The sequence below is a fragment of the Muscardinus avellanarius genome (assembly GCF_963383645.1).
Source record: "Muscardinus avellanarius genome assembly, chromosome: 9".
Taxonomy (NCBI): domain Eukaryota; kingdom Metazoa; phylum Chordata; class Mammalia; order Rodentia; family Gliridae; genus Muscardinus; species Muscardinus avellanarius.
In genome coordinates, this window is record NC_137795.1 from 9,310,679 (window position 1) to 9,334,456 (window position 23,778).

At 46.1% G+C, this 23,778-nt stretch overlaps 1 protein-coding gene across 2 annotated transcripts in view; it reads left to right on the top strand.

Annotated features, from left to right (window-relative positions):
* Nucleotides 1-3,113: 3,113 nt before the first annotated feature.
* The window catches only part of CHN2 (chimerin 2), a gene marked incomplete at both ends in the record, with an annotated part of 270,186 nt that continues 249,521 nt past the window's right edge, over nt 3,114-23,778 (top strand). For both annotated transcript variants that reach the window (XM_080700818.1, XM_080700819.1), the window contains one exon: nt 3,114-3,162. In XM_080700818.1, coding sequence (XP_080556944.1) covers nt 3,114-3,162 — 49 coding nt within the window. The remainder of the gene's footprint in view (nt 3,163-23,778) is intronic.

The window sequence follows — 23,778 nt, forward strand, 5'->3', positions numbered from 1 at the left end:
AGAGTGAATACAATATACGAACTATTTATTTTCTCATTGGTTCCATTTGAAGAAATACTTCGAAATGTCCACACGCAGTTTCCTGAGCCTATGTCGGAGAAGGGGGTTCACAGGTTGTTTCAGACCCATTTGCTAATTTACTGGTAAGGAGGGCCCAGGCCTCTGCGTTGAAGAATGAAGCCAGCGAGCAGCCATCCTGCTGACGTCTCCCCACAGGCTACGCTCTGCGGATCCCAATGGTCCCCCCGCTTTCAGATTTCGGTCCTGAATCTGCAGCTTTATGTTTATTCTTCAAAATAATGGGCTTTAGAGTTACTGTCTATTCTCCTACCAACAGGCAGGGGACTTTGCCTCACGAGTCTTCTTCATTTCTACTTTTGTGCAAGGCTTGTGTGGACAGGGAGGGAGGGTGCGTTAGCAGCAAGCACTGCTCCATCTCTCCACCTCTCAATTTCAATAGTAAAAATGACATCTTTTATAGGGGGCTTGTCTTATGTTCTCTAACTAAAGCTCTACGAAGGCAAATACTATCGCCCGAACTTTGGAAACAGAATCTAACTTTCTGTTGTAAGATTTCTATGAGGAATAATGAAAGCCATTGTCTATTGCTCAGTTTGGGGCAAAAAAAAAAAAAAAAGTATAAACTTTGGGCCCCAAATGAGAAAGTTTTTTAATGAACTAAGTCACTGCTGATTGGTTATCTCCAGATGCCGGTGGAGGAAGAGAAAGTTGTTCAAACTGTAGACTCCATCTTTCTAGGGGACAGTTTCCAATCACTTCTGCAACACAGCTTTCTGCCGGGTGTCTCCTGGCTTCACACAGGGCATCTTGTTCAACCTTTGCGGCATCCTGTACATCATTGGTGCTTTTGTTGCAGGTGGAGAAATCAGGGCTCAGTGACCTTAAGTAACCTGCTCGCAATCTCATAGCTAACCAGTGGCAGAGACAGAGTTTGAACACAGATAACCCAGATGATTAAATTGAACTGGGTAATATATTTGAGTCCACCCTCCAAAGATCTGGAGCAATGCATAGAGATTAATCAAATAAGGAAATGCTGTCTCCAATCAAAGGAGCTCTGGGAGCCGGCATGGTGGTGCACTCCTGTAATCCCAATCCTTGGGAGGCTGAAACAGGATTGAAAGTTTGAGGCCAGCCTCAGCAACTTACTGAGACCTAATTTCAGAACAAAATATAATAACAATAAAAAGGACTGGGGGCAGCTCAGAGGTAGAACACCCTGGATTCAATACCCAGTAAACACACACACACACACCAACACAAACAGACAAAACCCTCTGGGGAAACAGGAAGTTCTATTCTGATTGAGAAGTCAAGGGTGTGATGGGTGATGTCCAGGGAGGCATCAGATGAGGCCATATCAAGGCTTTGTTGCACCTGAAAAAAAAAATGGGGGCGGGGAATTGTTGATGTTTGAGTTTCTTTGACCCAGACAGGGTTGTTCCATGCTAATGAGGGCTAAGAAGTCACAGTTCCCTGTGACTCAGGAGAGAGTGCTCACAGAGATTTACTCTTCTGCAAGCCATATTTAATATATATATATATATATATATATATATATATATATATATATATATATATATATATATATATATTGGGAGGTCACACTGGAATGGTATCCTGGAGGGAATTTTTTTAAAAAGGTTTAAATCAACTAGAAAATGTGACATGAGTGCATTTTGTGATAATTTAACATTTATTATTCACTGAGCGTTAGGTGTTTGGTAGGTGCGGATCCCCCAGGACGTGGCTGCCGTCCCTGGGTCACTCCTGATAATTTTTAAATGGACTATGTCCTTTTAACCATGTTTTTGAAATCGAACTACCCCCGATGCGAACACTTTCCATTTTGCTATATAATGAGAGTACTTTGATTCCTTTAATGTTCGCTTTTGCCTTTGATCTAACAATTTCTGTTAAATTTCACAGTTTTCTGTGGCTTCAGGATTGAAAGAACCGATTACCCTGCTGGGAGCGTGAAATAGACTTAAAAAAAAATCTCCACGATATTTCCTCCCAGTGAAATTAATTTAGGTTTAAATACCGGAGGAAGGTACACACCTTGCGCCCCAGCGGCGTTCTCTCGCACACCTAAGGGGTTCCTCATCCTGAAAGGGCCCAGGCACCTGCAGCCAAGTCTTAGTGCCTTTGTGAGGATCTTTTGCAAGGCGCAGCCAGAGAACCTCTTTCGCTTTGACACCGGCTTTGTGCGGGCCTCATGACGTTTGGGACTCTATCTCTTTGAAGGCCAGCCTCAGAAGCCCAGAGGACCCGTGTGCACTGTCCGTGGCTGGGGTCCTTAAGTGAGGCTGGAGAGGCTTCCCCGGGGGTTGTAGGAAATGTACCTTTCTGGCAGGGCCAGGACAACAAAGGACAAGTTGGAAGGGAGCTAAAGGGGCGCTCCACCGTCCCCCGGCACCCAGGCCCCCTCTGCCCAGCACCGTGCCCTTAGTGACCCAGCCTGCGGCCTCGGGATCCCCCACCCGCTCGGGCTCGGTGCTCCTGAGCCCGGCGGGGAGCGGCGACCCCCGCCCGGGTCCCCTTCCAGCCCCAGGAGCCGGGCTGGTCCCGCGCCCGGCGCCGCCCCAGCCCCTCGGGGCCCACTCCCGTCCAGTCCCTCCCGCCCCGCGTCCGAGCTCCCCCTGCGGCCCGAGGCGGCCGGAGCAGCCGAGCGCCCGCGTCCCCGCTCCTTCCTTTGTGTGCGAGCAGCGGAGCCGGGGCGGAGGGAGAAGGGGGAGGTCGCTCCGTCTGTCTGCCTCCCTCCGGGCCGGGGCCGCCCCGAGCGCGGCGGGCGGGGGCCGGAGGGCCGGGCAGGCGGCGGGGGGCGCGGGCGCCCAGGTCCCCGCAGCCGAGCGCGGCGGCGGCCGGGGGTGGGCTGAGCGATCGCCGCCCGCCGCCCTGCGCGCCCGGCGCCCCGACACCGGCGGGCGAGGCGCGGGAGGGAGGAACCACCGCGGAGCGGCGGCGGCAGCCGGCCAAGCAGGAAGCGCGGCGGTCCGGAGGCCGGCCCTTGGCCATGGGCTGGGGGCCGCGGGGGCAGCGGCGGCCGCGTCCGCACCGGGGCTGAGCCGCAGCGACGCGCGGGCGCCGGGATGGCCGCGTCCAGCAACTCCAGCCTGTCCGGCTCCTCCGTGTCCTCCGGTGAGTGGCCGCGCGGGACCCGCGCCCTGGGGCGGGGAGACTACCTGTGGCCGTCCCGCCCGCTGCCCGCTGCCCGCTGCCCGCTGCCCGCTGCCCGCTCCCGGGCTGGGTCCGCCCGCACCTACCCGGAGCCGGTGCACCTGGCGCCCGAAGTCGGACCGCGCACGGGCTGGGGCGAGGGGCGAGGGGCGCACGGGCTGGGGCGAGGGGCGAGGGGCGCACGGGCTGGGGCGAGGGGCGAGGGGCGCACGGGCTGGGGCGAGGGGCGAGGGGCGCACGGGCTGGGGCGAGGGGCGAGGGGCGCACAGGCTGGGGCGCACGGGCTGGGGCTGGGGCGCGGGGCAGCCGAGCCGGGCAGCCCAGCACTTTCCGCGAAGCTGAAGCCAGGGGCTGGCCGGCGGGCAGGGTTGTGGCATTGCCGGCGCCCCGACGTGTTTGCGGTGCCGCGCCCGCTACCTTGGGCACCCCGCTCCGGAGCGGAGCGGGTCGAGCCCTCGCACCTGGAAGACTTAGATTTCTTTGTTTGTTTCAGAAATTAGCTCCGTAGAGTCAGTGGCTTGGGACAAGGGTCTGAGATAAACGATAATGAAGAGATTGTGCGTTTCCGTCCTGACTGCAATGGGTTTAGGGAAAGGGAGGTCGAGCCCAAACTCTGACTCTTGGAACGTGTGTGTGATTTTCCTATGTGGCCCCTGAGACATTTTCCTGTCATAATCTATAATTTTACTTTCCTCTCCACCTTTTAAATGTGGCTGAGCCCAGGGGAGGGCTTCTTTAAGCTTTCCTAGGGCTGATCAGCAGGTCTCACTAAAGAGGAAAAAACAATTGCTAATGAACCCAAAGTAATCAATAGAAGCAACCCTACTAGTTTCTGACAGTGACTGGCTTCTAATCAGAATGGTGCTGGGTAGGCAGAATTTCTCTCCCCTCTGGCCAGGGAGAACTTTAACAACAACCCCTAGAGGGACAGCTGTCAAACGTTAAGTGTGTTGTGCAGCACTCAAGGGTCAAGAAGATCTTGAAGTCCTAATGGCCATGCTCCATATATTAACACGGTGTCACAGCCTATTGCATTCCCTTAATCTTACCCCCAAATTAAACTCCTAGGGAGAGATACCTTTTGGAGGCATGGGACAGCCAGCCAGGCATAAAGGGAACCGCATCTCTAGATGCCTAGCTAGTTAAGTGATAAAGGCAAGGTGAGTTTAACTGGGGTGCAGTGGTGACGTGGCTCAAGGTGATCACTTGAAAGCCAGCTGCCATCCTTCTTTGGCAGGCAGAGTTCCAGGGAAGTGGCATCTCCTTTCCTTGACACTGCCAACGAATACACTTAGCGTTGCTAGGTGTACCATGCCGTTTAAGTTTCTGGTAGGGGCAGCCAATGGGGCCGCACAGTCATATCTTATTAAGAGGAGCAACAAGTTGGCCGCCAGTGGTTTTGATTCTGAGAACTCAGCAGATGCTACAGCGTATTTTTAGTTCCCTCAAACCACGGCTGCTGCTTTTCAATTCATTTTGGTTGACTAACACTGAATTTAAAATGCAGTGGTGTTGGCTTCTTATTAGCCTATGGTTACTTCTCTCAGCAAACTCCCCACTCAGAAGTGAACGGATGGGCGGGGGGTGGCAGAGGGGAAGAAGAAGGAAGGAAGGACGAGGAGACTGTATTATCGCATGATTTACCGGTGGCATAAATTACAGACGCTGTGGCATCTGAATTTTCAGATCTTCGTAGAGTTTAAGAAACCTGATTGAGAAATTCTAACTCAGCCCTGGGAAGAATATGTTGTTTTAAGGCCGCACGCTAGAAGCTTTAGATGATGGTAATTGCTTTGCAGATAGAGTAGGGATGCTTATAATGGTTCTCTTTCCCGCTTTATGTACCACTGTTTTTAATCCTAGCAGAGACCAGGAAATTGCATGAAAGCTGAAATTGGAAAAGTAGACATGGATATATTATTTGGTATGAATCAGCCTATCTTGCGCATTGGCTAATCCACCAATTCATCAGATGCCTTGTCTCAAAAAATACTGAATTATAGTCCTGTTAATCACACTTACCATTGTGTGGATCATGAATAATTCAGAAGACACAAGCAATTCACACCTGTGAGAGGTGTTGGGCAGGAAAGAATGGAGCCTGTCTGTGGCAGCTGCGTTCTCTCAGGCAAAGACCGGAGTCTGAGAAGTTAGTACGCTTCATCAACCTATTAATCCGATGCAAGGGCCTGCCACATGCTTGGCCTTAAGTGATACGCCTCAGCTTCAAGGAGGTTAACTACTGAGGAGACAATCCAGGGACTCCTTCTAGCCCTAGAGTTCTGGGATCCTTGTCATTGGATTCTGACTCCATCACATACCAGCTGGGTATCTTAACTTCACTGAGAATCAGCTTCCTCATCTGTCAATGGGGCTACTACTGATGATGGGGCTCTGATGGGAGTACTTAGGGGTTCAATGAGATGATGGGTGTGGAGTATTCAGCACAAATGTTAACACTTAATAAGTTCTTGGTGCGAATATATTTTCTCCCTTGAGGAAGGACAAACAAAGAAGGTACTCATTGGCTCAGTCTTTAGATTCAGAAACAAGTCCAACACACTTAAAATCGGCTTCTTTTATCACATGCTGCAATCGGTCTTGAGTTTGGAGTCCATTAAGCATTCCCTGAAGGTCTCCCAGCTTTCAGGCCTTGTTCTGAATGTTTGATTGGGAAGAGGAGTCAAGGTCCTCTCCCTACCACGGGAAGCAGAGACTGACCAGCAAGGAGCAGCCTTTGTTCAGTATAATAAGGTGAATTCTGGGGAGCGGAGTGCAGGGCTAGGATTAATTGCCTCAGAGTGGAGCGGTAGTAAGGCTGATACTTGAGCCGGACCTCGGAGCGCAGGTAGGACTTTTTCAGAATGCAGATAGACAGAGAGGCATTTCAGGGAGAAGGCAGATCCCAGTGGAAGGCCTAAGGCTGGGAAATGTAGAAGTTGGTGGCCTCCTTTTGAGTTCCTAAGGGGTTTGATCCTTTGACCCGGGGCTTCTCTTCCTGGAAACTCATGCCTCCAGGGCCATAAGCAGCAGCCTGCCAGTGTGACTGGGGCATTTATTGCTGCTGATGACGTAGGAGGTTTTCTTTCTGTTCAGGTAGCTGTAGGTCTGATGGAACAGCTTTGGAAGCCCTAGGCCGCAGTAGAGTGTGGAGGATAAGAAAAGGACCTGTGGGTTCTGTTGGGACCAACACATAGAAAGGGAACTCGACACAGCCCCACTTCTCTTAGATGAGCAGCTGTGCAGCTTGAGGCTGTGCTCCTGCGAGCCAAGCTCCATTCATGTGTTCAGTACTAAACCCAGTCATCTGATTTTCCTGAGAGTAATTCCTCACGTCGGTTGTTTAACTTTATCACCCAAGTGTGTCATTTATTCCAAGTAACCAACCGAGACGTAACAAATGAAATAATCAAGTTAAAATTAATTTGAAAATACATTTTCTGAGAACTCTTCAGAAATTTTCTTCTGGAATATTCAATTACGTGTAAAAGAAATTGCCGTGCCTTTGTTTTAATGATAACTGCGGGTAATTAACTTTCACAATCACCTAGATTGGCAGGAAAGTTTGATTACTTTTATTATTTTAAATCGCAAAAAAGAAAATTCTTATTCTTAAGCTTTTAATCTAGCCCATGGTACTTGATTATATTCTGAAATAAACAATGGTTGATTTGCAAAACAGCTTTCTTAATAATCATGGGTTACATTTGGTTTTATAATTGAAATAAGAACTTTCTGCCTATTAGGAATGTATTACCAAATGGATAATTTAACAGAGTCAAGAAAAATAACCAGCCAACCAAACTAATAAATGAGATATTTTCCAGTAATTGAACAAGGTAGAGTAGTAAATATTTAAAAAGCCCCCTCCACCCCCAGATAAGAAGTTAAGATTTTGAAAACATAAACCTGTGGTATTATAAAAGTGAAGTTGACATAGACTTTTTTTTTAAGAGTACAGATGGAAAAAGGTAAAAATCATCACTGTATCATCAAAACGTTAACTGGAAAAAACATGTTTCTGAATTGATCACAGTATTTATGTGGATTTTCTATAGCTCTATAGTGGACCAGATATAATAAGGCTATTTTTTTCTATTACACTGGTCTTGACCCTACTAATGATAAATAGGATGCCAGTCGTGGTGGCGCATGCTTGTAATCCTAGCATTCGGGAGGTTGAGATTGGAGGATTGCGGTTCGCAGACAGTCTCAGCTACTTCGTGAGGCCCTCTGCAACTCAGTGAGACCCGGTTTCAAAATAAAGAATAAAAAAAAAAATAGGGCAGAGGGTGTAGCTCGGAGGTCGAATGCTCCTGGGTTTTATCCCCTGACCCACAAAAAAAAAAAAAAGGAAATTTTTGTACTCATTATTGGGGGAAGTCATAACCAATGACATATACAGTCTCATGTTCCTAGATGCAGCAGGCAAAGGTAACTGTCGTAATTCTGGCAAGACGTATGTATGTACATGGAACAAGAAACTCCACGGATCCAATACTAAAAAGCAGCTTCATTACTGAAATGGATGCTCACACCGAGGAGTCCTCATTTAGACCTTTAGATTCTTCAGAAATTTCCTTCTGGGATATTCAATTACAAGCAAAAGAAATTGCTTTGCCTTTGTTTTAATGATAACTGATGGTAACTGAATTTTACAATCACTTCGGTTGGCAGGAAAGGTTGATTATCTGTTTTATTTTAAATCGCAGGCATGAAAATTGTGATTAAAAACTTGCAAATCAAACATCCAAAAAGCTAAAATTAAGCCAGAGAGAGAAATCACTTATTTTTGTTTTAGTACTAGAGGCATTCTACCTCTGAGCTACACCACCAACCCTATTTTTTTTTATTCTTTATTTTGAAACAGGGTCTCACTGTGTTGCAGAGGGCCTCACTAAGTAGCTGAGGCTGGCTGCAAACCGCGATCCTTCTGTCTCAGCCTCCCAAGTGCTGGGATTGCAAGCGTGCGCCACCATGTCCAGCTGAAATCACTCACTTTGATGAGAATCTTTGGTCCTTGATATCCTGATGGTCATTTTAGCCTTCATTGTCCATTTGGCGTAACTGATGAATCTGGTTATACAGAACCCAGACGTAAGGACACTTTTCTTCTTAAGCATATTTGTTATGGTTTGAATCTGAAATGTCCCCCAAAGTCTTGTATAAGGCTCATCCTCAGGGTGGCGCTGTTGGGAGGTGGTGACACCTTTAAGAGGCGGGGCCTTCTGAAAGAAGTTAGGTCATTGGGGGCGTGGTTTTGAGGGGATGGTGGGATTCTGGCCCTTTCTCTTTTCTTTTCCATCTCTTCTGCCAGAATGCATTCTGCCATACTATTCTGCATTGCCATAGGCCCAAGAACAACATGACCAAGTGACTGTGGATTGAAACTTTCAAAACCACGAGTTCAACTCTTTTAAGTTGGTTTGTGTTAACGCAGTGATGGAAAACTACCTGGAAAGCTAACACAATATTGTGTGTTATAGTGTTTGACAGGGGTCCACAGATTCAGATTTGTGTATATTGCTCAAAGGCCAGCCCCCTCACTCGCCCCATGAAGCATATTGGATGTCTCCAACATTTGCCCAACTCGTGAGGGATGTGAGCAGCAAGTATTTTTTTGAGGCCAGTGTGCGTGGAGCTGAACTGGACAATGTGTCCTCTGGGCTGCCCCCTGGGTCCTGGCCCTAGTGCCAGCCCTGCTGAGAGCCTTCTGCTGCTCGGTGGGGAATCCTGTTTGAGCACAATGGGGAAAATAACTGGACATTTGGTTTGGAGAACCTGTACGTGAGCAGTATTGCATTGGTATGTTTTGGGAAAGAGATTCTGCCAGAAGGTCAAGATTCCTGCCAAGAGTGAGGCAGAGGAAGAAAAATGGACGGAGTGCTAGATCAGCACATGATTAATAGTATCTACCATCACCCTCCAATCTTTCATCTTTCATGAATGCGTCTGCATCTTAGGCTCCTGAAATGTCATTTAATTTTCAAAACAAATGGCTTACCCCTTCTTCCCACTTTTCTTCTTATGCTCCTTTTCTATTCTCACCTGTGATTCTGTTTGTCTGATTTCTATTTCGAGATGTTTTCATAAGCTCCGCATTTGGTTTGTTTCACTGTGACTATCAGTCATGTTCCCTGGGCACCTTCCTGCCTTTCCGCGCACGTGGTGTGTGGGAAAGGAAGCAGGCATTCTGTCTTACGTGGATGCAGGTCAGGAGTTAGTTGGATGCCTGTATTTTTGGTGCAGCCTGATTGGTGCTACAGAATACTCTGATGTTTCTCAAAGTTCCTAACAAAGCAGAGGTTTACTTAAAGTCTCTGGCTAGAGGGAACCAGTCAGTGTCAGGAATGTGCTGGCCCTTCCATGAGCCAGCTCTGCCAGGGACTTCTGTGACTGCCCACTGGCGTCAGAGACTCAAGTCCTGGGGTCGAGGCATGGACAGAAAGAGAAAGACTGGTACTGTGCCTCTATGTAAGGAGGCTGCCAGCTGCTCGTGCAGAAAACCCCACATCCCTACTTGTTTACAATTATTCATGCACCTTTGTGGTGGTTAATCTTTAAATGTAATCTGTACAATACGGTCTAATTACAGCATCACCTTATCTTAGCACTTGGACCTCTCAGCCTCACCAGCCTCACCTTTTTTTTATAGCATAGCATCCAAAGAATAAAGTGTTATTTTAAATGATCTCCCAATAAATACAGGCTAGACTGAGTAGATAGAGTAAGGAGAGACTGTGGCGTTTGTTTAACGGATTCCAATGTCATTTAAGTCAGAAGATCAGGGTCCCAGGAACTCGGGGAGTTGGTGGCAGAGCCGGAGCTGGAACTGACCCCCGGGGCTCAAGCTCCATCAGCACATCAGCTTCCCATCCCCCTCCCCGACCCATCCCAAAGAGGAGCACCATCGTTGGAGAATTTCTTGCAGACTTTTTTTTTTTTCTTGTGTGGCTTCATGGAGGCTGTTCTCTTTAATTATTTAATACTTTCAAAAAAGAAGTCATAAAGTGCTTTGTGTATTTTAAATGGGTCTTAGCTCTCCAGACCTGTGGAAACCCAAAGCCTTTAACGAGCCTGGCCTGCCCAAACTATATATAACTCTGCTGTCCACAATGGTAGCCACTAGCCACATGTGAAGACTTGAGTTGAAATAAAAAGTAAGTTCAGTTTTTCTAGTTACTTTGAGAATATACTCTGGTAGAGGTGGCTAGTGGCTGCCATATTGGACCACGCAGATACAGAACATTTTTTTTTATCTATCATTGGGCAGAAAATTCTATGGGACGGAACTGGTTCAAAGATAGGGGCCCAACTAATTAACATTAACACGCTAAGGAAAGAAGATTTAATTAAATGCTCTCCTGTTTCTGTGTTTGCTCCCGTTGTTCTTTAGGTTATATTTCACTAATTTTGCACAATTTTTTTTTTAAAAAAAAGCAATTTCTTTCTAACTTTGGAGAAGAGTATGGAATGACCTCCGGAGGAGGATGCTGGCATGGATAATTAAAATGTCTGTAAAACTCCTCTAGTCCTGAGGTTTGATTCAAATTGCTTTAAAAAAAAAAAAAGTTCGACCGTTTTCCTAACGTTAACTTAAATTCATTTTGAAATAAGTCCACAGTGAGTTGCAATTTCACCCTCAAAGAGGGAAAACTGCCCATGTTCAGAAAAAGTTTGGATCTTACAATTGTATCTCTTCCAAAACATCGTAAAGAAAATAGGAAAATTGTGAATGTGTGGACCGAGGTTGCTAGTGGCGTATCCAAGCATGTCATTTAAAAGAGGTTTTCTACAGACCTGGCCATCGGCAGTTTGGTTAGATTTTTTTTTCTTTCTTCTGCAAAAGGCCCATGTAGGGGGCAGAGCAAATGCATGGAATCTTTTTAGAAAATAAAGTTAGCTTTTGGAAGTTTGAGCTCACTTAATTGGGAGGAAATGCATGCAATTAAGAGGCAGGAACATGACAGTTCCCAAGAGAAGGAAGCAATTCTCCTTTCTTTTTTTCTTTTGGTGGTACTGGGGATGGAACCCTTCTACGTCCTGGCTACACTCCCAGAACTATTTTATATTTTATTTGGAAACAGGGTCTCTTAAGCCAGTGCGGCTGGCTTTGAACCTGCGCGATCCTCCTGTCTCAGCCTCCCAAACGTGAGGATTACAAGCATGTGCCACCATGCCCAGCAGCAATTCTCCTTTTTGAACTTCTTTTACCATCTTCTACTACAACAAACTAGAAAGGTGGAAGGTATCTTTAAGGTGTCAAGAAGCTGTCAAGAAAGAGGCGGTGCTGAGGCCACTGGAGACAGAAACTATAATAGCCAGAAGACTGGCATGTGTGGCTTCTTTACTGATGAAGTCAGATCATAGACTTGGGGTGATATGATTCATGGAATCACTGGGGTGATAATATTACACAATTGTTTTCTCATGGAGGCCCACCCAGAGCCTGGATTTCACTGTCTTCATCATTACCCTCTGCATCCTCGAAGTCCTGGCTGAGATGAAGCCTACCACTGCCTTGTTCTTTCTCATAATACCACACCAGCAATGCAAAGGCTTTCCCTTAAATGATTTTGCTCCCCAAAAATAAAGCCAAGAGACAACCTTGGGATAGCACAGAAAATAAGAAGCAAGAATATGGCTTTGGGGATAAATTGGATTGTTGGAGCCGCAGCATTGATCTGCTAGGGCCTGATTCTGGAGGCTTCGACCTGCTCTGTCCAATATGCCAACCACACATGGCCCTTGACCCTTGAAACGTGGCCAGTCTGATTCGAGATGGGCTGCAACTGTGAACCACGAGCGAGAATTCAAAGACTGAGTACAAACCAGACAAAAATGCAAATGATCTTATTAATAGCTTAAAAAAAATTGAAGCAGGACATGGTGGTGCACACTTGTAATCCCAGCATTCGGGAGGCCAGCCTCAGCTACTTAGTGGGGCCCTTAGCAACTTAGGGAGACCCTGTTTCAAAATAAAATAAAATAAAAAATAGGGCAGGGGGTGTAGCTTGGAGGTCAAATGTCCCTAGGTTCCATCCTTAGACCCCCCCCACACACGAAAAAACCCCCCTAAACATTGAGTGCATGTTGAAATGTTAATATTTAGGTTTGATGAAACATTTAAAAGCCACACATGGTGGCTCACCATGTACATAATCTCAGTACTTGGAAGGCTGAGACAGGAAGATCACAGGTTTGAAGTTGGTCTCAGCAACTTAGTGAGAACCTGTTTCAAAATAAAAAAGATAAAATAGGGCTGGGGTATAGCTAGGAAGTAGAATGCCTCTGGGTTCAAACTCCAGGACCAAAAAATACATTTAAAAATTAATTTAACTTTTCTTTAAAATGCTTAGTGTAGCTTCTAGAGAGTTTGGAAGTATGCATGTGGCTCAGATCGTTTTGCATCGGAGAGCACTGGCCTGGGTTAATTCTCCAGCCATCATTGTGATTCTGCCATACACAAGCTGCTGACTCCCGGCTTGTAGCACTGTACACCTTCCACATCAGAAACCTCTTCCACCAAGGAGTTGAGCCGCCCCAGTTCTCGGGCCCTGATTTTAGTCCCAGACGTTGAGGGATATTATTAATTTTCAGAATCTGTACCTTGATTTTGAAATGAATCGCCATAGACAGGACAGGTTGGAACATTCATCAGATTCCTTTGAGACAGGTTTTGCTCTCCTTTTGTTTTGTATTTGATTCACTCTTATTCTCAACATTGGATATTTACGTGTTAGATTTATATACACTTTTGCATCCAGGAGAAGACCGCAATAATGATGAGGTTGAAAAGGACCAAGGATGTGAGGGACCCATTTTCTCTCTACCTGTGTGCACACTCTCGTGTGAGAGCCTTTGCACAGTGGTGCCCTGCCATGGATCCGTGTGTGAATGTACACACACACACACAATGCACACTTGATTATGTCTGCATGTGTGTTCCTGCGTGTGCGTGTGCGTGTGTGTGTATGTGTGTGTGTGTGCGCGCATCCCTGTATATACAGAGCTCCAATTGGATTAGATTCCAAACCAAGGTTATTTCTAACCAAGTTTATATCACATATATGTAACTATCGAGGGAAATGAAGTCAAGCCTCGCATTACTTTTAGTAATGAAAAAACTCACTTGGGAATATGCTAATGCTGTGCAGATATTAATACACATAATTTGGCTGCCTAATATTGATTTAAGTTGCTCATTCAGATTCACTTTATTATAGAAGAACCAGCCCTCTAGCTTTACAGTGCTTGTCCCCACAGAGAGTGAGGACACTAGCAATGTTTATTAGGTAAATAATAGTATTTTCATATCAAAGGGTGCACTATGATGTCTCCTTCAGGATATCCCCTTCGAGCTAGCTGCGGGAGTTGGGACTGGTTGTCTCTGAGCCCGGTGTCCTCTCTGCCACCTCCCTCATGAGCAATGTCTGGGGTGCTGAGTGACCAGGGTCCAGAATCCCCCCCGGACATTACTATGTCCTAGAACTGAGCTTTTAGCCACATGAGAGCCCTATTTGGGTTTTATGCATCCAAACCCACCCACATCCTTTTGTTTTAAATTTAAATTCTTCCTTAGCAGAAAAGCAATCGACAGAGACTTTGTAAACTGCTGAAATTATATTAGGATTGCGAACAACCCTAGCAGGTCCTAGGCAAGTGGTAGAATGTCATTTCTTCTGAGAACATAATAGTTACCACAGGACTTGCTTGGTTCTGTGTTCTAACTCCAGGCCTAGCACTTAGGGTCTTTTGTAAAAAATGCACAGCAGCCTTTCAGGGCAGAGCTGCCCTCGGAATCTCACTTGCATAAAGAGCTGGGTGTAAGTCTGTCTTCTGGACCTTTATGAAAACGCGTCTGAATCCATCCACAGTATCAGCTGGGCTCTTTCTCACAGAGAAGAGTTATATACATTCTATCTCCATAGAGTAGATTGTACTTCTTTTTTGAAAAATATTTATTGGTGCATTGTAGTCAAACATCTTTTTGTGTGTGTGTGTGGTATTGGGGATGGCACCCACGGACCTTCTACCTCTGGGCTACACTCCCAGACCTATTTTATATTTTATTTTGAAACAGGGTCTCACTAAGTTGCTGAGAGCCTCACTAAGTAGCTGAGGCTGGCCTCAAACCTGTGTGATCCTCCTGTCTCAGCCTCCTGAGCGCGGGGAATACAAACGTGCTGTAATCAAACATCTTAATGGGGTACAGGATGGTAGAGGTATACATGCACATACCACTCATTTAACTATTCTAGGGTTAAATTTAACTTTCTGGTACTTGTTTCTAATACCCATTCCTGGGTTTTAAAAACCATTGTGGGCTCATCTGAATCATGAGATCTAAGAGGTGTTGTGACAGGCACTTAGAAGTGAGGGCTCTGGTTAAGCGCCTGCACCAACTCTGTTAACCTGGACTCTGAGTTTTTATTTCTTATCCCTAAAATGAGCTAATAATTCTTGTTATAACAATAGGATATAACTGCCTGTCAAAGAAAGCTGAACATTGAAAATTTGTGAACGGAACAAAAATCTCTGGTCTCTAATAGTTCCAAATCTAAGATACTTCGTAGGTTCCTTTCCTGAGTGACAGGTCCTGATTCAGAGCTCATGATCTCTGAGATATCTGGGCATGTTTCTCCTAAATACACTACCTTGCTCTTCTTCAACACCCTTTTAACGTGTAACTCGCAAGTTGACAATTTCTCTCCTTTTTATAAGACACTAGTATACATTCAATATTCCCAACAACATTTTAAATTAGCTTGCCCAGTTGTAAGGGATGCCACTGTTTATATTTTCCCATCCAAAGGAATGACTCTTAAATTTTATGTAGTATTGAATACAAATGCTCTTCAATTTATGATGGGATTACATCCTGATAAACTCATTATGAATTAAAAAATATCGAGGCTGGGCGTGGTGGTGCACGCTTGTAATCCCAGCATTTGGGATACTGAGACAGGAGGATCATGGTTCACAGACAGCTTCAGCTACTACTTAGTGAGGCCCTTTGCAACTAAGTGAGACCCTGTTTCAAAGAATAGAAAATAGGGTTGGAGGTGTCACTGGGTGGTAGAATTCCCCTGGGTTTCATCCCTAGTACCGCAAAAAAAAAAAAAAAAAAAAAAATCATAAGTTGAAAATGCAACCAGTGCACCTAACCTGAACATCATAGCTTATCAACATAGTATATTGCAGTGTACCGGGTTTTTCTTTCCTGTGGTCTCTACTATTATTGCTTTTGTGCTATCATAAACTCCAAAATGTGTTAGAATATGCAAAACAGTATCTGTAATAGGACATACCAAGCATCTCAGCACAATTCCAAGGAAGCCCCCACCCAACGCGGGCACCTTACCTGTCCTTGTATCTCCCTCATACTCATCTCCCTTCCCTTTCCCATCTTCATTCATTCCCTCCCTCCAAAGGTAACCACTATATTGGACTTTCTGCCCATTCCCTTTCTTTTCTTTCTTCCTGGCCCTTTTTAGTTTTTATTTTGACACAGGGCCTCGCTAAGTTGCTGAGTGTCTCAATAAATTGCCGAGGCTGGCCTCAAACCTTCAGTCTTCCAGTTGAAGCCTCCCAGGTGCTGGGATTCCAGGCGTGCGCCGCCATGCCCAGGTCCCCTTAGAAACACTTGGTCGCGTGGCACTCGGTGCATGCTTCACAAAGGGAGCTCGTTTACCATTTTGTTCAGGGCTGAGTCTCCAGTGCCTTGCACAGGGTCTCCCATCAGGAGGTATGTCCCATCAGGAACTAGGTATGTCCATGTGACAAGTGCTCTGTCTCAGGACCAATGCCGAGGCCCCGCTTTCACCACTTTGTGCAATTGGTTCCGTAAGGACCCCGCCATCGGTTCTGTGAGGATCCCATATTATCCACATGCTTCAGTGATTTTCAATTCTTTTAAGAAGAAACTCAGTATGTCTTATTTGCGCTTAATGGCAATAGACTTCCAGCAAAATCACATGACCTTTTGTGAATCAGGACTTCTGAATTTGACTTGAGTTCACAAGCAGATTTCTGAAGTGAATAGTGGTCCCTCAGGAAACGGAAGTAGTGAAACTAGAGTTCAGCAGAAATCTGCAGAGGAATTTTTGAAAGTGATGTAATTTACCTGGTACAACAGAGAGGACCCTGGACTACTTTATGGTAAGTAAAAGAGGCCATTCGCAAAAAACTGCGTACGATAAGGTACTGTTTTATAAAGCCTCTACAATAGATAGACAGATCATGAAAATGAAAAATTGATTAGGTGTTTCTTGGGGCTGGGAAGGTTGAAGGGAAAAGGGGATGACAGCTAATGAGTAGGGGATCCTTTGTGGGGTAATAAAATTGATCTGTGATTATTTGTGATAACGGTTGCCCATATCTGTGAATATACTAAAAGTCATCGTTCTCTTTTAAACAGGTTATTTCTTATTAGAGCTATTGCTTAAAAAAAAATTCCAGCCAGGTGTGATGGCACATGCATGTAATCCCAGTGCTTGGGAGGCTAAGACAGGAGGGTTACAGGTTCAAGCTCAGCCTCAGCAACTTAGCAAGACCCCGTTTCAAAATAAAAGTAAAAAGAGCTAGGGGTAGAGCTCAGGGGTAGAACACCCCTGGGTTCGAATCTGAGTAAAACACACATGCACATACACACGCATGCACACACAAAGCCAAACATTGGTATAACAGAAATGAGAAAGTGAAATGCTCACAGGTGAGCAGACAGGAAAACCTCAGAGGTTGAGTCTGTGTGGGACAGGATGTTTCGGACCAGATAAAAGACATTGCAGATCATGCTCACTGCTGACCAACCCCTGGGGATGGCCCTTCTCTTCTGGGGGTCTTTCTACTCCCATCTGCCAGCCTTGGCCTCCCGAGACAAGTCTGTAGGGACTTACTACCTACGCTGGTTCCAAGCTCAGCTCAGCCTCCCCTAGACAAGTGCTTCCCTTCCTGTGTCCCTAGAGGCCGTGGCGTCCATTTTCCAGCTAACGAATGAGGGAGATCAGCAGGCCTCCTCTGGTGATGTTGGATAAAGCATTAGTGCATTTCTCAACCATAGTTAATTAGACCTCTATCCATCTTTCTCACCCTGGGCACACCTCTCAGGCCCTCACTGCAGATCACAAGCCAGGAGTCACCCAGGAACCGAGTGTCCCCACAGTATCTCAGGTGCTCCTGAGCGTTATTGATGCCACGCTGGGTCTGTTGCTGCCTCCAGATGCCTCCAGCACAGGGAGGCCTGGGCAGACATTCCCAAGGATATCTTCTGCCGGCTCTTTTGTTGTTTCTAATCAAAGAGCTGACATGCTTTGATCATGTCGGATCACACTGTTTTAGTATGACTACTCTGTTAGAAAGACTAAAATCCCGCACAGGTGTAGTTCTTTCAGGTATTCTCATGGTGTTTACTTTAACCCCAAGCAAGAAAAGAAAAAATGCTCTTGTTCAGATCTAAAATATGAATCATCTCAAGGAGGAAAACTGCTAGAACCACATATCATACATTCAAATGACTGCAATTAACTAGCCTCTTTTAAACACCTGCTAGTGTAGACACCAGGGTATGCCGAACCACTCCTCTGGCCCTATGTTTAGTGCTCCCTCTAGCAAGATATCCTTTCTGCCAGTTGGAGAGAGATCTGGCTCTACTATGGAGCTAATAGAAGTGTCTTTGGGGATCAGAGTCCCCAAAGACTTTCCTTGGACAAGGCTTCAACCTTCAGTGAACCCTCTGAGTTTATTGGATGGCCCACTCTCCTTCCAGCTGTGCGTGGCATGACCTTCTTTCTCCCCACAGAACAGCTGAGGTAGCCGCCCCAACACAAATCAATTCTGTCCTTCAGGTCTCGCTCAGTGTTTTCCTGGCATCCAGAGGAGGAAGTAAGGCTGGGCTACCGTGGCTCTGTTGCAATTTGTCCTCCAACAGGTGGAAGCTGGCTGCCCCTGGTCCCCTATGACAGGCACTGTGCCCTGTGCTGGCCTTTACAGCTGCCCTGACATCTCACTCCAGGTGCAGATTTTATGAGTTGGTCCCCTCTTCCTCGTGTCACAGAGGCATCAGGAACTGTCTCTCACAGAATTCCTGGGATGTGCTGTTCATGTATACTGTAACACACATACACTTTCCTACTTCCTGACCAGGGTGCAGGTATCATCCAGGTCAAGGTACTTCTGTTACAAATACAGAAAACCCTAACAAGAAGTGCCCAGGTGGTGTGGTGTTGTATGCCAGCCGGCAGGCTTCTCACCAGATCTGCCTCTCTGAAATCCTCCTAGCTCCACCCTCTTGGTGGATGGGCTTTGTTCTCAGCCTCACTCTCCTTAAGATGCCAAGATGAAGTAGAAAGCCCCTGGGTTCAATCCCATCCAAACAAACAAAGCGACACAATAGCAGTCCTTGGCATCATAGCTAGAAACAGAAAAGAGATGCTCTCTCCTGTCTCTGTGGGAAGAAAGCTCTCAGGAGTATCCCTCCCTCCAGCAAACTGCCCCATGCTCATTCGGTATCGTGCTGTTGATGCTTAGGTATAAACCAATCACAGACAAGGAAATAGAATTCTGTGACACCCTTCACCCAGCCGTGACCTCTTCCTGGAATGGGGACCTAGGTCAGATTCTCCCTGAAGTGGGGGAGCACCTCTTAAGGTCACCATAGAAACAGGGTTCTATGACACACCTCTGGTCAAGGTCAAGGGACCCAGCAGTAACTGCAACCTTTTACTCTGCAATGCCCTCACTCCCTGAAACTTCTTTGCTGCTGCCCTACCAAATGAAGGCTCTGACAGCCTTCCCCAATACACTGTTTTCACTTGGTAGTGCTCAATGGTTCTGAAGCCCTGCATTTATGGTCATGGAAATGCAGATCGATGCATCAACACTGGATAGATTCTTGAGCCCTAATAAGAAGTAGGACAGTGAAGGTTAGAGGTTTTGATTCTTGACAAAATAACATCCTCGTGCCTGACCAAAAAGGCTGGAGTCATATTATTAGAAAGTCAGGGAATAATAGCAGATGATTCACCCCCTCTGGTTGCCATGGTAAGGAAATTTTAAAGCTTTGATTTGAGGGAAACAGTGATCATTAGTAGTTCTTTGTTTCTAAAACAGAGATCCCTGCAAATTGTCAAGGCTCCAGTGGAAGAGATGATTGGCATCTAATTGGAGAAAGAATCACAGATTATTTACAAAGAAAAAATAGGCAGAAGGCTTTTGGAGAACGGGTTCCTATTTTTTTATTTTTAGGACAGGCCAGGATGTGTAAAGATCGCTGAACCAGAGGCCATGCGACCCAAGTTTATGATAGTTCTATCTCAGCGTTACTTGTCATGTGACCTGGGGCAAATGACATCATTTTGCAACTTTGATGCTCATCTGTGGTATTATGAGGTTGGACCAGATCACCTGCAAGGCTCTTGAAAATTTTATGATTTTCTGCCTCTGCTTCTTTCCTCTTGCCAATTTATGATGCAGTAGTGGTTTCCCAAGAGAACCACCCCGTCTCCAACCTTGTACATATATATTTCAGATAGTAATTCCCATCTGCACCATTTGTTACAGGCACCCAATCCAATCCATAAGACTTAAAGTACTGTTGGGTGTGTGTGTGCTACGTTTCCTTTTTTTTTTTTTTTTTGGTGGTACTGGGGTTCCTGGAAGCCCTTCTACCTCCGGGCTACACTCCCAGACCTCTTTTTACATTTTATATTTGGAAACAGGGTCTCCTAAGCCAGCGCGCGCGGCTGGCTTCGAACCTGCGCGATCCTCCTGTCTCTGCCTCCCAAGTGCGGGGATTACAAGCGTGCGCCACCACGCCCGGCCCTACGTTTCCTTTTCAGCCTGGGCTCCAAGGGAGCCCCGAGATAGCCCAGGCCTGCTCCAGGGCAGTGTTACACAGGTCTCTTCACTGTGACCCTCATGAAAAATTAAACTTTATATCACCACCCCATATACACTTACACAACACACACCCACACCGTGCACATAATTCAGTCCATGTATATTTAAATGCGTACTGACCATGTTCTAGGTGTGTGAGATACGATTGCAGTGAATGAAACAAACATTTCTAGACCTCGTGTGTGTGTGTGTGTGTGTGTGTGTGTGTGTGTGTGTGGTACTGGGGGTGGAACCCAGGGGCTTTTCTACCTCTGGGCTACACTCCCAGACCTGTTTTATATTTTATTTGGAAATGGGGTCTCGCTAAGTTGCTGAGAGCCTCACTAAGTAGCTGAGGCTGGCTTCGAACCCGTGCGATCCTCCTATCTCAGCCTCCCAAGCGCGGGGATTACAAGCGTGTGCCACCACGCCCAGCTTATTGGTGTTTTCCATACAAATAGAAAGCCAGGTGCAGAGGCACATGCCTGTAATCCTAGAACTTGAAAGACTGAGTCAGGAGGATCACAGGTTCGAGGCGGCACTTGGTAACTCAGCAAGGTTCTGTTTCAAAATAAAAAAATAGAAAAGGGTAGGGGTGGAACACTGATGTTCAATCCCAAGTGCCACACATACACACACATACAAAATAAACAGAAAAGACTACATATAATTATATCTAAGTATCTTCATATGTAATGATTCTATATATAGCTTATAAAAGATATTACAAGGTGGGAAGTTCTATGGGGAGAAATGAAAAGGAGTGGCAGGAAGCGTCAGGGCAGGGGTCCTGAGGTTTAAAGCGTGTGCTCCTGAAAGCTTTGCTGGGAGGTGGCACCCGAGTGGGGAGCCCTGGAGCCCCAAGGTGGAGCAGGAGCGCTGTGACAGAAGGGACAACAGGTGCAGAGTCCCACGCAGGAGTGCACCTGGGTGTCCCCAGAACAGAAGCAAGGCCAGCGGGGGGCGGAGTGAGAGAGGCCAGCGGACCCAGCAGTAAGGGAACGCTTGGAATCCACAAGGACTTTGGCTCCTGCACGGAGCGAGTCAGGTTGTCCCTGGATGGTTCTAGAACGGGCTGCCATGATCTGACTTAGGCTTTAGCGGACACACTGTGCATATTATATTGAGAGTAGACCACATACATACACACTGCATGCATGTGCATACCACACACATGTACACATGTGTGCACACATGTAAAAGCATGAGTTCTACCAATAGCATCCACCTTGTCATGTGTGAAGCGTTCTAATACTCTCCTTTTGATTGTATTTGTACTCATTCATTTAAAAGCTAGCCAGGACCCCACAAACTGATTTGGGAATCAGCTGTTGGATAGCGACTGACTTTATTTTTTGTGGGTCTGGGAACGGAACCCAGGGGCATTTGACCTCCGAGCTACACCCCCTGCCCTATTTTTTGTCCTTTATTTTATAACCGGGTCTCACTGAGTTGCAGAGGGCCTCACTAAGTAGCTGAGGCTGTCCACAAACCACGATCCTCCAGGTCTCAGCCTCCCGAATGCTGGGACTACAAACGTGTGCCACCACGCCCGGCAGCGACTGCCCTTCTGAGAAACATAAATTGGTCTAGAACCCCAAAGATGTGATCGATTCAGTTTCCTTTCTTGAGGTGTGGCTGGGATATATACAGCATCCTAATGGAGGGCTGCTGGTCAGATTGGGCAATATGGCTTTGTGGAACTTTTGTTCATATTTTAACTTGCTACACTGAGTAGCTTGTTTATTTATTTGTGTTTTTTTATGGTACTGGGGATTGAACTCAGGGGCATTCTACCTCCGAGCTATATAATGCAAGCATTTTTTTTTTTTTTTTGAACCAGGGGCTTATCAGGTTGCTGAGAATCTCATTGCTTGCTGAGGCTGGCTGTGAACTTGCAATCCTCCTGTCTCAGTCTCCCAAGTACAGGTGTGTGCCACCATGTCCAGCTGTGTAACACTATTTAATTGGATGGTCATTTAGAAATTATATCTTTTTCTACATGTTTAGCAGGCCTTTTCCCCAAATCTTATTTTAAATAGCTTTTTATATGGAACATATCCAATATATTTAAAATAAAGAGAAAAGTATAGCAGACTTCCTATCACTCAATTTCAACAGCCATCAAACCGTGGCATCCGCACTCCACCCCCATCCCTAGGATTATTTTGAAGTAAATCCCAGGCCTGGCAACATTTCACCTGTAAATATTTCAGTTGGTATGTCCAGAAGATAAGGACCCTTTAAAGAAAGATCATCTCATTATCATGGTCGTGTGTGCGCACTCCCTTCAGTGTGAGTTCAGCCTGCTCAGTCTCGTCGGTGGTGTCTTTCTTTGCTTTTGGTCTGTGCAGAGACCCAGGCGACCTTCATGGAATGAGCCCGAGGCCCCGCTTTCTCTCCTCTAATTCTGGACATGGTGTTTTTTAAGGGCTAGTGAAAAAGTGCTTTCTCATCCCCTCAAATGAGTCAGTTCAATCTTATTCCCCTTTTCTACGTTCACTTGTACTCAAATGTGGTCTCTTTTGGGGGACTCGACAAATAACAGTAATGTCTTGCATAAGGTCCTGGTTTTATCCATCTTTCCACCACCCCAGTGGCTCAGCACAGTTCCAGGTACGTGATGGCTCTCACGATTTTGTTACTGCTCTACTTCTTTTTCTAGGTAGAAGTTAGGTCAGCCTCTCCTCTAGCCTACAGGCCTGTCGCTCCATTTTGACCATGCTTTGGTTTCGATGTAGAAAGTCCCCAAAGGCCCAGATGTTGAAGGCATGGTCCCAGTGCAGGAACGTCCACAGGTGGGGCTTTGGGGGCGGGGTTTGGATCAAGTGTCAATCCATTGATGGAGTCCTGATTGAATGGATTGTTGGGAGGTGCTGGGAACTGCAGTAGGTGGGGCCTAGTTGAAGGGAGTGGGGCCTTGGGGGGTGTGATCTTGGGGACTGTATCTTGCTTCCAGCCCCTTCTTTGCTCTGTTTCCTGCTGTGTGGGGGGGGCAGCTTAGCTCTGCCAGACACGACCCCTCACCACAGCCCACAGCCATGGGGCCACTTGACCGCGGACTGGACCCTCTGCACTGTGAGCCATAGGAAATCTTTCTTTCTTTAAGTTGTTTCTCTTGGGCCTTTTGTCACAGTAAAATCTGACTAGCCCAGGCTGGACGTGGCAGCTGGATCCAAACCTGACTTTCCTAGGAACTCTCGTCTGTCTCTACCAGGATGGAAAGCTTTTCTGAGTCAGTATTGATGCTTTGACAGGAAGTGTTAAGTCAATCTCAAGTCTTACGGAATTCTTTTATTCCCTTCTGTTGCATGAGCTTATGGTCCTCAGTCAGTCGTAGAGTGTACGTCGTGTAGTGGCATCTGCTCTAATCTCCCCAACAAACTATCGGCTAGAGGCTAATTTGTCAGGACATACATTACTGAAAAATGTCATTTCTGAATATATGTATAATAGTTATAATTTTAGATAAGGAAATATTTTTATGTTTGAGTATATGAGGTATAGTCAACCCACTGTTGACTATTCCTTACGTACTTTGTTATCTACTATATATTTTACCTATAACAATTTGTAATATTTTATCTATACTAATTGTGTGGGAGGTGGCAATATCCTGGATCTTATTCTTCTTATTCTTTCTTTCCTTTTTTCCTTCTCTCTTCCATAAATACGAAGTGCATAATTGGTACCAGCCAC